We start from the raw sequence: 15,608 nt of genomic DNA, 5'->3' as shown, positions 1-15,608 counted from the left end.
GCTCCTTCAGCGCCTCCAGGCGGGCGTCGATGCCGTGGGACTGGATCCTCTCCAGGAGCTGACGCGCAGCGCGGGCCTGTAGGGGGTTGTTGTTACTGTAAGTAATTTCACATGAGTGTGATTTTAAAATAATAATAGGTTCTGGGCATACAAGGTTTCCACCCGACAACGACGATATATGGCAACACGATTTAAAAATATAAGATTTTTTTTTTTTTTTTTCAAAAACGTTTTTCAGAAAACTTGTATTAGGATTTGATTTCGAAGGCATTTTGTAGAGTCGACCTCGGGTCTAAATTAATTGGTTAAAATAAATGTGTATTGGGGCGCCCCCTGCTGGCCTAGTGGTCCAGGCGAATGCAACATATACTGTAGGCTCTGCCTGACAGCGTGCCGCGTGTTCAAGCCAAAAAGTAACCTTTAAAAAAAATAAACAAATAAATAAATTTGTATTCATTCAAATTCGTCCTGAATGCAGCTTCAAAGCATATAATAATAAGAACACAACATTCACACCTGATTACATACTCTTAATTCCGGTGAAAGATTCAAGGGCACTAATACTGTAGTGAAGAAGAAGATTTCTCACCGGAGAAATGGCTAATCGAAGGATGGTCCCGTTCTTAATTTCACCTCGGCTCTAAGAAAGAGAGAGAGAGACAGAGAGAGAGAGAGAGAGAGAGAGAGAGAGAGAGAGAGAGAGAGAGAGAGAGAGAGAGAGAGAGAACAGCGTATAAGTACAAGTTCACTAAGTATGGATGGTCCTGTTCTTAATTTCACATGAATTCTGCCCGCTAAGACGGACGTCCCTGGATGAATCACAGAGAGAGTCTGATCGAGGCCAGATCAACTTAAGTCATATCATAACTAACAAGTCAGATCTGTCCCAGAATAAGCTATATTATTATTATTTCAACTGGTGAAGACGTCTGGAAATGACGTATAAACATCATCCCCATATGGGCTGTGATTTGGCCTAGTCCTGAACCTCACCTCAGGACGTCATTGTGGCGTCATTTGCTTGCTGGGCTTGCAGAACCGGCCTCAGCTCCAAATGGGTTAAGTGCATTAATGAATGAATACGGCCGGAGGACTCAGAAAAGAGTGACACTAGTTGAAAATATTTTCAGCATGCAACCAAGTGTAAAATGACTTATACTGGATCTCTTGTCCACTAGTCCCTGTCTAACATTTTAGTCTAGTTTCTATTTGTTGACGAAATTGTCAATATATTTAGTCTTAGTTTAGTCATCATAGATTAGTCTTCATTTAGTTTCCATTTAGTTTTCGTTAGTGGAAAAAGGTAGTCTTCGTCGAAAAACAACACTGCTGCAAATGACATGAAACATAGAACAATTTAGGCATTTACAATTCAGGCATTTAGCAGACGCTCTTGATCCAGAGCGACTTACATTAAGCAAAAACAAAGCATGGCATACATCACATATATAAAACGTAGTTATCAAGAATCATGTATAAACTAAGAACGTAACAGTGGAGTATCTATGTAGATTGTAGAACATCCCCCTGACCCGAGACCTACCGGCTCAGTGATGTAGAGCTGAGGGCCGTCAGCGTAACGAAGGGCGAACTGCTCTGAGCCAGACAGAGACCAGCTGAGAGAGAGATAGAGAGAGAGAGAGAGAGAGAGAGAGAGAGAGGATACACAGGTGATGGTTAACGTCTATAAAAAAAGTATGTGTAAGTAAGTATGTGCACATAATGTGCAAGGCAAGGCAAGGCAAGGCAATTTTATTTATATAGCACCTTTCATACACAAGGCAATTCAAAGTGCTTTACAGAATATAAACAAATACAGAGTGCAACAGTGCACTTTAAAATGAATACAGATTATAATAGATACAATTAAAATAAGATATAGGAGCATATACATTACAACAAATACTCCCACCTTTAATAGAAACACAGTTAATTTAAATTTCAGGCAAGACCAAGCTGTTATTAGTAGAAAATCACTGCAATGTTAAATAAATACGTTTTTAAATTGGACTTAAAAACGGCTATGGTTGGGGATTTCCTAATGTAACCTGGAATGCTATTCCAGGTTTGTGGTGCATAATGGTGAAATGCTGCTTCACCATGTTTTGTTCCAGCTATCGGGTGAACTATCAGTAGGCCAGCCTCAGATGTGTTGTGCAAAGTTTGTTTGGGACCTTTTTGGTGTGTGTGTGTGTGTGTGTGTGCGTGCGTGCGTGTGTGCGTGCGTGCGTGCGTGTCTGACTGAGTAATCATAAAGTGAATCTGAACAAATATTAGTATAAAAAGAGTAAGTGCAAAAGAAAGAAAATGACTAAACTAAACTAAAACTAAGTGCATTATTTTTAATAAATTCATGATCAATATTCCTGGCCTAGCAGCATAATGTACTGTATCTCTAAAGGTTGATAAAGTCATCCTGCCGCCTGGCAGAAGCTCCGTTCTACCAGAGTAACAGATGGAGAAATGAGATGACGATATGAGGACTGGGGAAATATTCAGTGGGCGTTTTGGGACTGAAGAGCAGCAGAAATAATAATCTAACAGCTTGAAATGAGTGGAAGGCAGTGGGAGGGAAAGGGCAAAAAGAGATAAGCGGATACAACAAAAAAAAGAAGTAGAAAAGAGTTCTTCACGGATAGAACATCATCATCAGGGGAAATTAAATAAGTGATATAGTAATACTAAGGGTAATAACAACAGGGTTGTATAAGCACAAAACATATATACTTTGCTTGTTAAAGTGTGGTGCTGGACTGTGAGAAAGTAGACCTCTATGTGAGTTGAATAAAAGAGACAAAACCGTAGAGGCAGAGGGGAACTAAAACGCCATAACGTGTCTGTATACTAGGGTTGTGATCTGTTCAACTGGTGTTGTGTTCTGTTGTGTTCTGTACCAGGGTTGTGTTCTGTTCAACTGGTGTTGTGTTCTGTACCAGGGTTGTGTTCTGTTCAACTGGTGTTGTGTTCTGTACCAGGGTTGTGTTCTGTTCAACTGGTGTTGTGTTCTGTACCAGGGTTGTGTTCTGTTCAACTGGTGTTGTTTCCCAAAGTAAGGGGAGGAAGCAAAAATTAAGTACTTGTACTCGGTCTGAAAAAAATGGTATCGGGACAACTATGACATTACAGTTCCACTTTGTTATGTTGTTGATGATGATTCATGCAAATCCCTGAACCTCGATCTGCTACGCCCGCCCACTCTACATCTGGATCTGATGACGTAGCGACGGTCGTGCGAGTTAAACAGATACAAGGACAGACATGCTGTGAGGATAGAGACGGATAAACACAGAAACAAAGCAGGAAACAGGACGCGGTTTGTTTTTCTTTGTGCGAGCGGCGGCGATGATGCTTACCCGTCACACACTTCTCGTATTATGGACGACAAAGGCTTCTTCTGCAAACAGGAAATGAAGAAGAAACAGTTAATGACGGCACTGTTATAAAACCACAGGGTGTTTGGAGTTTGCATGTTCTCCCCGAGTCCCCGTGTCCCCTAGGGTAGGTACCCTCACATGTTCTCCCCGTGTCCCCTAGGGTAGGTACCCTCACATGTTCTACCCGTGTCCCCTAGGGTAGGTACCCTCACATGTTCGTCTCCCCGTGTCCCCTAGGGTAGGTACCCTCACATGTTCTCCCCGTGTCCCCTAGGGTAGGTACCCTCACATGTTCTACCCGTGTCCCCTAGGGTAGGTACCCTCACATGTTCTCCCCGTGTCCCCTAGGGTAGGTACCCTCACATGTTCTCCCTGTGTCCCCTAGGGTAGGTACCCTCACATGTTCTCCTCGTGTCCCCTAGGGTAGGTACCCTCACATGTTCTCCCTGTGTCCCCTAGGGTAGGTACCCTCACATGTTCTCCCCGTGTCCCCTAGGGTAGGTACCCTCACAAAAAACATGCAGTAATCCTGGTCTCTAAACTGCCTCCCCCTGGTCAGCCAGGGCGCCTGATGGAGGGGAAAGGAACTGGTTGGAATAACGTGTTCCTTCCATGCGCTACGTCCAACCAGGGAAACTCCCCCCTGTCAGGTGTAAAAGAGCAACTTGGACACTCAGGCATGAAGGAAGCATGAGTTCAAGACCGTTGCTCTCCCCTTGTCCCCCATATATGGGGACTAGGTTGGTGGAGGGTGTGTAGAGCCCAGGATCACATTAGATGATTGACACAGGGGTGAAAAATGGGTTACAAAATCGTGATAGACAAAAAAAAAGATTAAAAAAAGTGACAGACCTGGTCGATCTCGATGAGCTGAGCGTTGGCTCCGGGCCATTCGATGGCGACCTTCACAATGTCAGAAGGCGGCGGCATGACTGATGTTTACTGTAACACCCTTTGGAAGGAAGGAGGTAAAAATAAAAACACATTAGCATCTACTACAAGCTCACAACTCGTATATTTACTCATAGTTTTAAGTTTGAAAGGTAGTCAACAAACATTTTTCTTCATATTTTGTGTCGATGAAATGAACACTGGAAGCATATTGTATATCCCTAATAAGCAAGCCTGCACATCTTTCCACTCTGACCTAGATTTGGAGTAAAATGCCACAACAGGACAACAACAGGTAAATCTGATACTATTTCAGTATTCTACAATACTCTGATACTATTTGAAAAGACAAGCCAAATCCTAACACTTTTCTGAAAAACCCATGTTTCTATGTCAGTGGGTGCTCAACCTTTTTCATGTCAAGGACCCCCAGAATGATCTTTATTTGTCCACCGACCCCCCCCCATCTGAAAATATGTTGTTCCAGGAACCCCTCAGAAGCAGAACAAGATTTGAGTTAAAAACTTTCACTCTGAAAGAATATATATTCAAAGGTTTGTGCCACAATTTTGATGATTTTTCAAAAATAGCAGACCTACAAGCTCAATCATGACAGTTATGTTTCAGGGCTAAAGAAGAAGAAGAAGACTGTTCTAACCTAAAATGTTTACAGATACATATTTTGCGTGCAATGATTAAGTTATAAAATAAGAAATAAGTAATACACCGAGCGAACGTTTTTAACTCATGAAATAGCCACTGATATAGAAACATATATTTCAGAAAACTGACAGGATTTAGAAGACATCTTTTACATTTCGACGTCAGGTCTAAATGGGTTAATATATTATGCTTTTGTTGAACGACAGTTTCGTTCAGCCAAAATTATTTGTTTTTTTTAGTTTTTGTTACCTTGACTTTTAGAGAAATATCATCATGGTGTACAGTACGCCACCTGGTGGAAAAGTGCTGAGTGGTGTCAATCACTCTCACTCACAGCGTTGCCACGGAAACCACCAGGTCAGCTCCCCTGTCAACACACACACACACACACACACACACACACACACACACACACACACACACACACACACACACACACACACACACACACACACACACACACACACACACACACACACACACACACACACACACATTTAATCTTTATTTGCATTCACATTTTACAAGAAATTTCTTGAACACAAACAATAGTGGATGCGCAAACTTGAGTCTCTCTCTCTCTCTCCTCTCTCTCTCTCTCTCTCTCTCTCTCTCTCTCTCTCTCATCTCTCTCTCTCTCTCTCTCTCTCTCTCTCTCTCTCTCTCTCTCTCTCTCTCTCTCTCTCTCTCTACTCTCTCTCTCTCTCTCTCTCTCTCTCTCTCTCTCTCTCTCTCTCTCTCTCTCTCTCTCTCTCTCTCTCTCAATATGACAGTGCATATTCAATTAGTGTGAAAATAACACAGTCCAAGTGAGTGCAGATCGAGTATCATCATCATACTATAATTCTAACAATGTCTGTGTGTGTGTGTGTGTGTGTGTGTGTGTGTGTGTGTGTGTGTGTGTGTGTGTGTGTGTGTGTGTGTGTCAGAAACACCGCCGTATCTCCTCATTGCCTGCACCAATCGCACCACTTTTCACACAGGCATTGACCATAATAATATGGAGGTCTTAACAAAGCCCTTTTTTCGATTTGACACATTAATGATTAATAATTAATTTATTAGTGAATTAACCTCGCACCCTCACACACCTCCGCCCCTTAGCGACACCTGCATCACAGGCCACCGTTCTCACCGTTACCCCACTGGCATGCTTCCTCTAGCTACCGCCACAACACAACAAAGAGTGCCCTATACAATTTGGCGCCGCGTGTGTGTGTGTGTGTGTTGCATCCTTTGGCCGTCTTCTCCTAATAAACCACACCGTTTGCACACATCTCACCATGCACAACACCAACAGCTAGCCTGTCCACACCTCAACCACTACTTTGCATTCATATTCATGTCATATTTACAGTACTACGGCCTTCACAGTGACCGGGATATTTCCAACCCCCTCAATGCACCTACCCTTTTTCACACCGCCCCCAGGCAGGCATCTGACCACACGGGGAAAACAACTCAGACGCATACTACAGCTATTCCCAGGGCTCGACAGTGCGACTAGGTACTCGCATTTGCGACTAAAAATATCACCATGCGAGTTGCAAAATTAAATTTGTAGCACAGGTGCGACTACAGGATTTGACCATTCAATCGTGATAAAGACAAGTCTCTGTCTACAGCAAGTGCACATTCTATAGTCGCGGTTCTATACCTAAATTTATATTTCTGAACGGCAGTGCCGTTCACCAAAAAGTGCAGAGCTACAAGCTAACAACGTGTCGAGGCTCAATGGGGTGTTCATTTGAAGATCTGTCCCTTTGCTCCCACCGCCCCGCCCCTCCCTGTGTTGCTGCTCAGTTCTCTTCCCTGTCAGCACTCAGCAGCGAAGCGAAAGCAGCAGGCTAGCATAGTAGCATGGTAGCACAGAAGACAGAAGGAGTTGCTAGGACCCCGACACGTTGAATACTAAAGTTATTTAGAAAGTTTGTAATGTTAAAACATCACTTGATATAACTTTTAACCAAACGTGGGTGAAACAGCGTGCAGCCGCGCACGTAAAGAGTGCACGTGCGCACGCACATGGAGTGGACGGATTGATTGAGGGTGGCGGCGGTGGCTCAGGGGTAGAGTGCCTGGATGGTAACCATAAGGTTGCCAGTTCGAACCCGGGCTCCCCCAGAGTTACTGTCGAAGTGTCCTTGAGCAAGACACTGAACCCCTAATTGCTCCCGATGTGCTAGTTGGTGCCTTGCATGGTTTCCGCTGCCATCGGTGTATGAATGTGTGTGTGTGAATGGGTGAATGTAATGCACAATCTCTGTAAAGCGCCTTGGATAAAGGCGCTATATAAATGCACCATTTACCATTTACCATTGATATACCAAAACAACCCTTGCTTAGCACCTCGCTAAAAGCGTGTGCGCAGCGCAATACGAATGACCGACCTGGCTGGATATATTAGTCAGTGCCTAGCTCAGGTCCATAACTCTAAATGCAACGCTTCTGAACTGAAGCAGTCAAAGCCAAGGAGAATGTTACATTACTAATTCACCATCGAGTAGCCTCTGCACTAAATGTCACACTCACATGATAGAACAGCAAGATAAAAACGGATAGTCTGTCTGTCCATCCATTCATAAAATGAATTGACTATCTATCTATCTATCTGCATACCAAACTAATAGTCTATCAGTATAAAAACAAATTGATTATATAGATTATATAAAAAATATGATATCCAGATGAATATCAATATTGTGATCATTTCTGAAAAGATATTGTGATATAATATTTTGTCATATTGCCTGCCCCTACCTCATATCACTTTATTAAAGAAAAATCACACCTGTGTGAAGTGAGGGGCACTCTTATCATCATACATCATGCTTTAATTTACGTCATATTTAGCGGAATTTTGACCTAATTTCATTATCGCATGGACACCAAGCAAGATATCCATATCCACTTTTGTGCCCAACCCAACTTCCCAAGACCATCTGTAAACAATTCCCCACACTGAACATAATTTGCTGTTCATATATTCAGAACGGGTAAGGATTATATAACTATGTATAGAGTGAGTGTATAGTGTCTAGTGAGCTGAACGCAGAGTGAGTATATATATAACTATGTATAGAGTGAGTGTATAGTGTCTAGTGAGCTGAACGCAGAGTGAGTATATATATATAACTATGTATAGAGTGAGTGTATATAGTGAGCTGAACGCAGAGTGAGTGTATATAGTGAGCTGAACGCAGAGCGAGTATATAGAGTTCTGAACGCAGAGCGAGTGTCTGCCAGCGACCATGTGAATAATACCATAATACACCTGGGAAAAACTGAATCCATTCTCTTCGGATCAAATAGTAATCTCAGCAAGGCAGATGGCTTCTTGGTTAGAGTGGGTGACAATATTATCACACGAAAAGATCAAATTACCTACCTAGGTTCCACCGTGGAGGCCAATCTTTCCGGTGATAAAATGGCCACCAACGTAATCAAAAAAGTAAATCAAAGAACAAGATTCCTTTACAGGATCTCCTCGCTGGTCAGCAAAAACACCTTGAAGACCTTAACAGGAGCCCTTGTACAAGGTTTCTTTGACTATGCATCCACCTCTTGGTACCACAGCACTTCAAAGGCCCTTAAAACAAGGCTCCAGACCTCCCAAAAGAAACTGGTCAGGCTCCTACTTGGCCTCACCCCCCGAACCCACCTCACCCCTGCCCACTTTGACAGGCTGGGATGGCTTAGGGTCGACGACAGAGTACAGCATCTTGCAATGGATCTGGTCCACAAGATTCGATACACCACCAAGATACCCATGTACCTGTCTAAATACTTCCTTAATGTAAATGAAGTCCACACCCACAACACCAGAGGGAGTGCAACAAACCATGTACAACCCAGATTTGGCACAAACAAGGGACTAAATTATTTTCGCTCCTATGCCACCAAAATGTGGAACGCCCTACCAACAGTCATTAAGACATGTGAATCCCTTGACTCCTTCAAAACCGCTCTCAAAGGGCACCTACGGATGGCTGCAATTCGAAACTGGCCTCTGTAAAATCTGAATCCCCCCCCCCTTTTCCCCTCACTGTATATGTATCTTTTCCCTTTTTGCTTCCTATATGATGAATTCCTGTTCTGTACTTTAGCTACAGTACATAGAAATGTCTATTTGTATGTCTCTAAATGTTTTGATGAATTGAACAATGTGGACCCTGTTGTAAACAAGTGTAATGCTTAATTGGGTCGTCCACTCACAGTTAACAGTCTTTGTATTGAGTTTGTGCTTGAAATGTACTGTAAATTCTGCAAACTGTTAATAAATATTTCAATCAATCAATCAAAGCATCTGTTACAAATTATTATTATTATTATTAGTCATTATCTACCAAGCACAAACACACACAGGCCATAGATAGACCAATCAGGCCGTAGATATAATAGACCAATTTATAGGAAACATGCAGTCTGACAGTGTCAGACGGTGGGCATTCTATCATAATATACTAGCGTAGACATCTATATAATACAAACTACACAATAAAATACTAAAGTTAATGTAATCATTTAAAGGGTCAGTTCAGAGTTTCTGGACTTAAAGCTGGATGAATACCATTATTATAGTGGTTGCGAAGGTATTAATTGATTGCCTGAGTCCCGTAGTGGGAGTTTTGGTGAACATTAAGTATTTAATTCCAGGCATTTGGTGGGGGTCACTGTGGGTTCACGCATTAAAAATAAATGAATCCAAAGCTAGCGTCATTTGTATTGTTGTTCTACCACAGCACAATTTAACTTTTGTTAAACTTTCGTCACATGGAACTACTAGTTCAGTGTCTTGGTGCGACCTGGACACAAAAAGATATTTAAATTAATTATTAAACTAAATCATTTATTATGGCTATTTATAGATTAGTATTATGGACATAAATTAATTTAGAGGCTAGGCCGTGCAAGGCACATTTGAATGGCCGCGCTCACTGTCAATAGTGTGTCTGTTCAAAATGCCCAACTGAATCACTGCCCAGTGTCTTGGTGCGACCGTCTCTGAAATCCCAGGGACATTTTATGAGTCCCACTTCAACAACTTTAGGAGTCATATTTAGCATTTTTTACAAATTGCAGCATTTAACTCCCATTTCATTTTTTATGGTTATAATGCGGTTAAATTCATGTAGAAAACAGAATAAGAAACGATTATTATAACTAAAGCTAGCAAAAATAAACTAGAATAAAAAAACAGTACAGTAGTACAGTAGTGCATCCCGTGGATGCAGTCAGAGGTCGTTGTTTTATTGCGTCCCTCAACTATAAACTGCGTTTTGGGATGCAAAATGCACCCTATTTTAATCTCTGAGACAAACTTAATTTAAACTGCAGCATCTTATGACTTACACAATGATGTTTAGACAAATATCTGTCCCTGTATTATAACTGCAGCATCTTATGACTTACACAATGATGTTTAGACAACTGGCGGTGGACATTCTTCATTCCCCTTCCTTCGGTCCGTTTCTCTCTTCTGGCCTCTTCTTCCCTGAACTAATCTGTCGACACAGAGATTGAAGAAAAACAACAAACAATAATGACATTTAAAAAAAAACTGGCATTAATTTATGTCTCATCGCTATAACTACCCCACTACTTTTCAGGTCGCGACCCCCCCCCCCCCAAAATAATGACACCACACCCTGACAAAGCAATTGGAATTTATTATTATTACTATTATTATCATTATGATTATTATTATTATATTTTTTGTTGTCCTTTTTTTGTTTGTATGTTTTGTTTTTGTTTTGTCTTGTTTTTGTTTTGTTATGCTTGTTTTGTTTTTTGTTCATCCTTTTTATAGCTATTTTGAATATTTAAAGGGCTGGCATCATAAGCTGAGGCTTCTGCCAAACACTCCCTTTTGGTCAACAAAAAACCCTGAATACATTGTATAAGGTGTATTTATTTTAAATGACCAATAAACAATAACCACTTCGATTCGATTCCACAGATAAATATTGTGAAAATAGCTACAAGCTCACAAAGCCTCTGCATGTCTGCGAGGCTATTTTCACAATGTTATGTGTTAATATAATATAATAATGTTCGCCAACTTTCTTACATAATGTCTGACAATAGAGGCTATGCGTGTGCCGTGTGGTCATCATTATCATACCCGGACATTATGCGTCCGGAACGCCTACTGAGTAGCACAAAAAACTACTTTCTGTCCTTGACAGCCCATCCCATATACATCCAAACAGAAAAGCCCCATCTGATTGCATTAAAAATTATGTTATCCCATTTTGACCTGAGATCAGATTCTAAAAATGTCTTCTACATCCTGACAGTTTTCTGAAAAAGCTATGTTTCTATGTCAGTCGTTCTTCGGTTTTTCAAAAATAGCAGACCTACAAGCTCGTAGCGCGCCACTCGGTGGTGTGCTATGAGCTTGTAGATCTGCTATTTTTCCAATAGCTAAAGCATAACATAATGCTGACACCAAAAGGGGTTCCCGCCCAGAATGGATTAAACGACTCGATTTGCCACTGACTTCATACAATCAACAACACTTTATGCAATTTATGAACAACAAATCAACAGTTGTGCTGAAAAATATAATCAAGATGAGGAATACGTCGTTTTCATGAGATCCATGAGACATTCTTCTTGCACACGAAAGAGAGAGAGAGACTCCCCACCTGTGAGATTGGCTTGTAGATCGGCTATTTAAGTGTAAAATTAGTCATTACGACGGCACCAAAATACATTTAGTCGACTAAATGAACTGCAGATTTAGTCGACTAAAATCTTATGACATTTAGTGGACTAAAACTAGACTAACACTAAAAACATTCCAGGTGACTAAAATTAAAATATGACTAAAACTGAATGTAAAGTTTCATTACAAAGACGACTATGACTAAAATAGAAATGTGCTGCCAAAAACAGACAGACAGACAGCTACTGTGTGCTAGTCAGCGTAGCGTTGTGCATTCAGTATGCTGCTATGAAGGACAGCGTAACTAGAGATACATTCAGTATCCTGCTATGAAGGACAGCGTAGCTATAGAGATACATTCAGTATCCTGCTATGAAGGACAGCGTAGCTATAGAGATACATTCAGTATCCTGCTATGAAGGACAGCGTAACTAGAGATACATTCAGTATCCTGCTATGAAGGACAGCGTAGCTATAGAGATACATTCAGTATCCTGCTATGAAGGACAGCGTAGCTATAGAGATACATTCAGTATGCTGCTATGAAGGACAGCGTAACTAGAGATACATTCAGTATCCTGCTATGAAGGACAGCGTAACTAGAGATACATTCAGTATCCTGCTATGAAGGACAGCGTAGCTATAGAGATACATTCAGTATCCTGCTATGAAGGACAGCGTAACTAGAGATACATTCAGTATCCTGCTATGAAGGACAGCGTAGCTACTATAGAGATACATTCAGTCTCCTGCTATGAAGGACAGCGTAGCTATAGAGATACATTCAGTCTCCTGCTATGAAGGACAGCGTAGCTATAGAGATACATTCAGTATCCTGCTATGAAGGACAGCGTAGCTACTATAGAGATACATTCAGTATCCTGCTATGAAGGACAGCGTAACTAGAGATACATTCAGTCTCCTGCTATGAAGGACAGCGTAACTAGAGATACATTCAGTATCCTGCTATGAAGGACAGCGTAACTAGAGATACATTCAGTATCCTGCTATGAAGGACAGCGTAACTAGAGATACATTCAGTATCCTGCTATGAAGGACAGCGTAACTAGAGATACATTCAGTATCCTGCTATGAAGGACAGCGTAGCTACTAGAGATACATTCAGTATCCTGCTATGAAGGACAGCGTAGCTATAGAGATACATTCAGTATGCTGCTATGAAGGACAGCGTAGCTATAGAGATACATTCAGTATGCTGCTATGAAGGACAGCGTAGCTATAGAGATACATTCAGTATCCTGCTATGAAGGACAGCGTAGCTATAGAGATACATTCAGTATCCTGCTATGAAGGACAGCGTAGCTATAGAGATACATTCAGTATCCTGCTATGAAGGACAGCGTAGCTATAGAGATACATTCAGTATCCTGCTATGAAGGACAGCGTAGCTATAGAGATACATTCAGTATGCTGCTATGAAGGACAGCGTAGCTATAGAGATACATTCAGTATCCTGCTATGAAGGACAGCGTAGCTACTAGAGATACATTCAGTGTCCTGCTATGAAGGACAGCGTAACTACTATAGAGATACATTCAGTGTCCTGCTATGAAGGACAGCGTAACTACTATAGAGATACATTCAGTGTCCTGCTATGAAGGACAGCGTAGCTACTAGAGATACATTCAGTATGCTGCTATGAAGGACAGCGTAACTACTATAGAGATACATTCAGTGTCCTGCTATGAAGGACAGCGTAGCTACTAGTACGCACACGCAGTCACGCACACACACGTCACGCACGCACGCACGCACACGCACATGTCACGGCTCCAGGATGAAATGACATGAGGGACGGGGGGGGGGGGGGGGGGACGGGACAGTGTCAATCAAAATCTACAAAGTAATTAACTAGCAACTAAAGTTTTCAAATAGAATAATTGTAGTGGGGAAAAAACAATATTTGCCTTTGAGATGTAGTGCAGAAGTAAAAGTAGGCTATTTGAAAATACCTCAGAATTGTACTTAATAAGTATGCACGCACGCACACACGCACACACACACACACACACACACACACACACACACACACACACGCACGCACACACACACACACACACACACTAAGAGATGCTGTGTCTTGGAATTAAATTTGTCCGTCTCTCTCGACTCTTTGGCGTTCCAATGGTAGCATAGTAACAATAAGTCAAGCAGTCACTCTGCATAAATCCTCACACAGTTGAAATCACTATTCAGCATCTTCTTCCCTTTCACTGACGCCATTTTACCTGTAGTTCCATCATCACCTGTAGTTCCACCATAAGACCAGCAGAGGTGTTTTAATTTATTTTATTTTTGAAGAACAGAAATCCTGCAGAGATCTCAGGGGCAGGCATAATGAAAAGGCTGTGTTGTTGAGCAACACATGCCCCTCCCAGACATTTTCTCCCCTTCAAGTCCCAATTTAATAAGTAAGCCAATTCCTAATCCCCCAGCCTCTCTACGAGTACTCCATCTGTGCTAACCCCCACAATAAGCCATTGGGAGGGTGAAGATAGCCTGGGGTTTTCTTTTCACCTGACAGTGAAGGGTCCCCCCCCCCCCCCCCTTTCACCTGACAGTGAAGGGTCCCGTCCCCGTCCCCCCTTTCACCTGACAGTGAAGGGTCCCCCCCCCCCCTTTCACCTGACAGTGAAGGGTCCCCCCCCCCCCCCCCTTTCACCTGACAGTGAAGGGTCTCACTAGATGGGCGTAACCCCCCCCCCCCCCCCCCCCCCCCAGGGACCAGAGGTGTTTTCAACCTATTTTGACCTGAGATCAGTTTTCTTTTTTTAAATTTTTATCCCACGATTTTGTAACCCAGTTTTCTTTTCACCCAGTGCCAATTATCTAATGTAATCCTGGGCGCTACACTTCCTCTGCCAACCTGGGGGGGCAGCGGACTGACCTCATGCCTCCTTCTATGCATGAGGAGTCCAAGCTGCTTCTTTTCACCTGACAGGGGGGGGGGGGGGATTTCCCCGGCCGGACGTAGCGCGTGGAAGGAACATGTTATTCCGACCAGTTCCTTTCAACTCCATCAGGCGCCCCAGCTGGCCAGGGGGAGGCAGTTTTAGAGACCAGGATTGAGATCAGTTTTCTGAAAAAGCTGCATCCATTCCATCCTTATGCTGGGGGGGAACATAATAGCCAAAAGTAGCCACTCTACAAGCTCACAAGACATAACGTGCCTCAATAATGCCATGGCTATTTTTGGCCATCCCCACATGAACAGACCCTTTTTTAAATATATATATATATATATATATATATATATATATATATATATATATATATATATATAAAAAAAAAATCTGAAATGTTTGTAAACAAATCCCAAATGTTTGTAAACAATCATCAAAATGTTTGTAAACAAATCAAAAATGTTTGTAAAAAAAAACCACATGTTTGTAAACAAACCATACAATATGTATAAACAATTCACAAATGTCTGTAAACAAACCATACAGTGTTTGTAAACAAACCATACAATGTTTATAAACAAATCACAAATGCATGTAAACAAACCATACCATGTTTGTAAACAAACACTGATTATGTTTGTAAACAAATCGCAAATGTTTATAAACATATCCCAAATGTTTGTAAACAAATCCCAAATGTTTGTAAGCAGATCCCAAATATCTGTTAACAAACATCAAAATGTTTGTAAACAAATACCATATGTTTGTAAACAAATCCACCATGTAGGTAAACAAATCACACGTTTGTAGACAAACCCTGAAATGTTTGTAAACACATCCTTGAACGTTGGTGGGATGTATAATAACGTGTCCAGGACAGGTTTCAGACTTCTCCTCAGTTAATGGACCTCAAAATTGGCGGGACGGCTGGGACGGTGCATACGAGTCCCGGCGAAACTGGTACTTGCGCGCTCTGCTTGCGCAAGTAATTACCACACACACACACTCACACACGAAGCAGCCTCATTATGACATACAGGGTATACCTGACTCTGATGGGATGAGAGGTGTCTGACTGACTGACTG

The 15,608-nt window shown here is 41.8% G+C and overlaps 1 protein-coding gene across 1 annotated transcript in view; it reads right to left on the bottom strand.

Moving 5' to 3' along the window:
- The window catches only part of LOC310862572 (engulfment and cell motility protein 2), a 42,923-nt gene extending 32,496 nt beyond the window's left edge, over positions 1–10,427 (bottom strand). The window contains exons 1-4 of the mRNA XM_083770533.1: positions 10,341–10,427; positions 5,178–5,295; positions 4,227–4,326; positions 3,354–3,394 (exon numbers count right to left, since the gene is read on the bottom strand). Coding sequence (XP_083626659.1) covers positions 3,354–3,394; positions 4,227–4,304 — 119 coding nt within the window. The 5' untranslated portion in view covers positions 4,305–4,326; positions 5,178–5,295; positions 10,341–10,427. The remainder of the gene's footprint in view (positions 1–3,353; positions 3,395–4,226; positions 4,327–5,177; positions 5,296–10,340) is intronic.
- Between the last annotated feature and the right edge of the window lie 5,181 nt (positions 10,428–15,608).

The sequence above is a fragment of the Protomyctophum parallelum genome, assembly GCF_964188405.1.
Source record: "Protomyctophum parallelum genome assembly, chromosome: 8".
Classification (NCBI taxonomy): Eukaryota; Metazoa; Chordata; class Actinopteri; order Myctophiformes; family Myctophidae; genus Protomyctophum; species Protomyctophum parallelum.
This window is presented reverse-complemented; position numbering and strand designations above follow the sequence as displayed.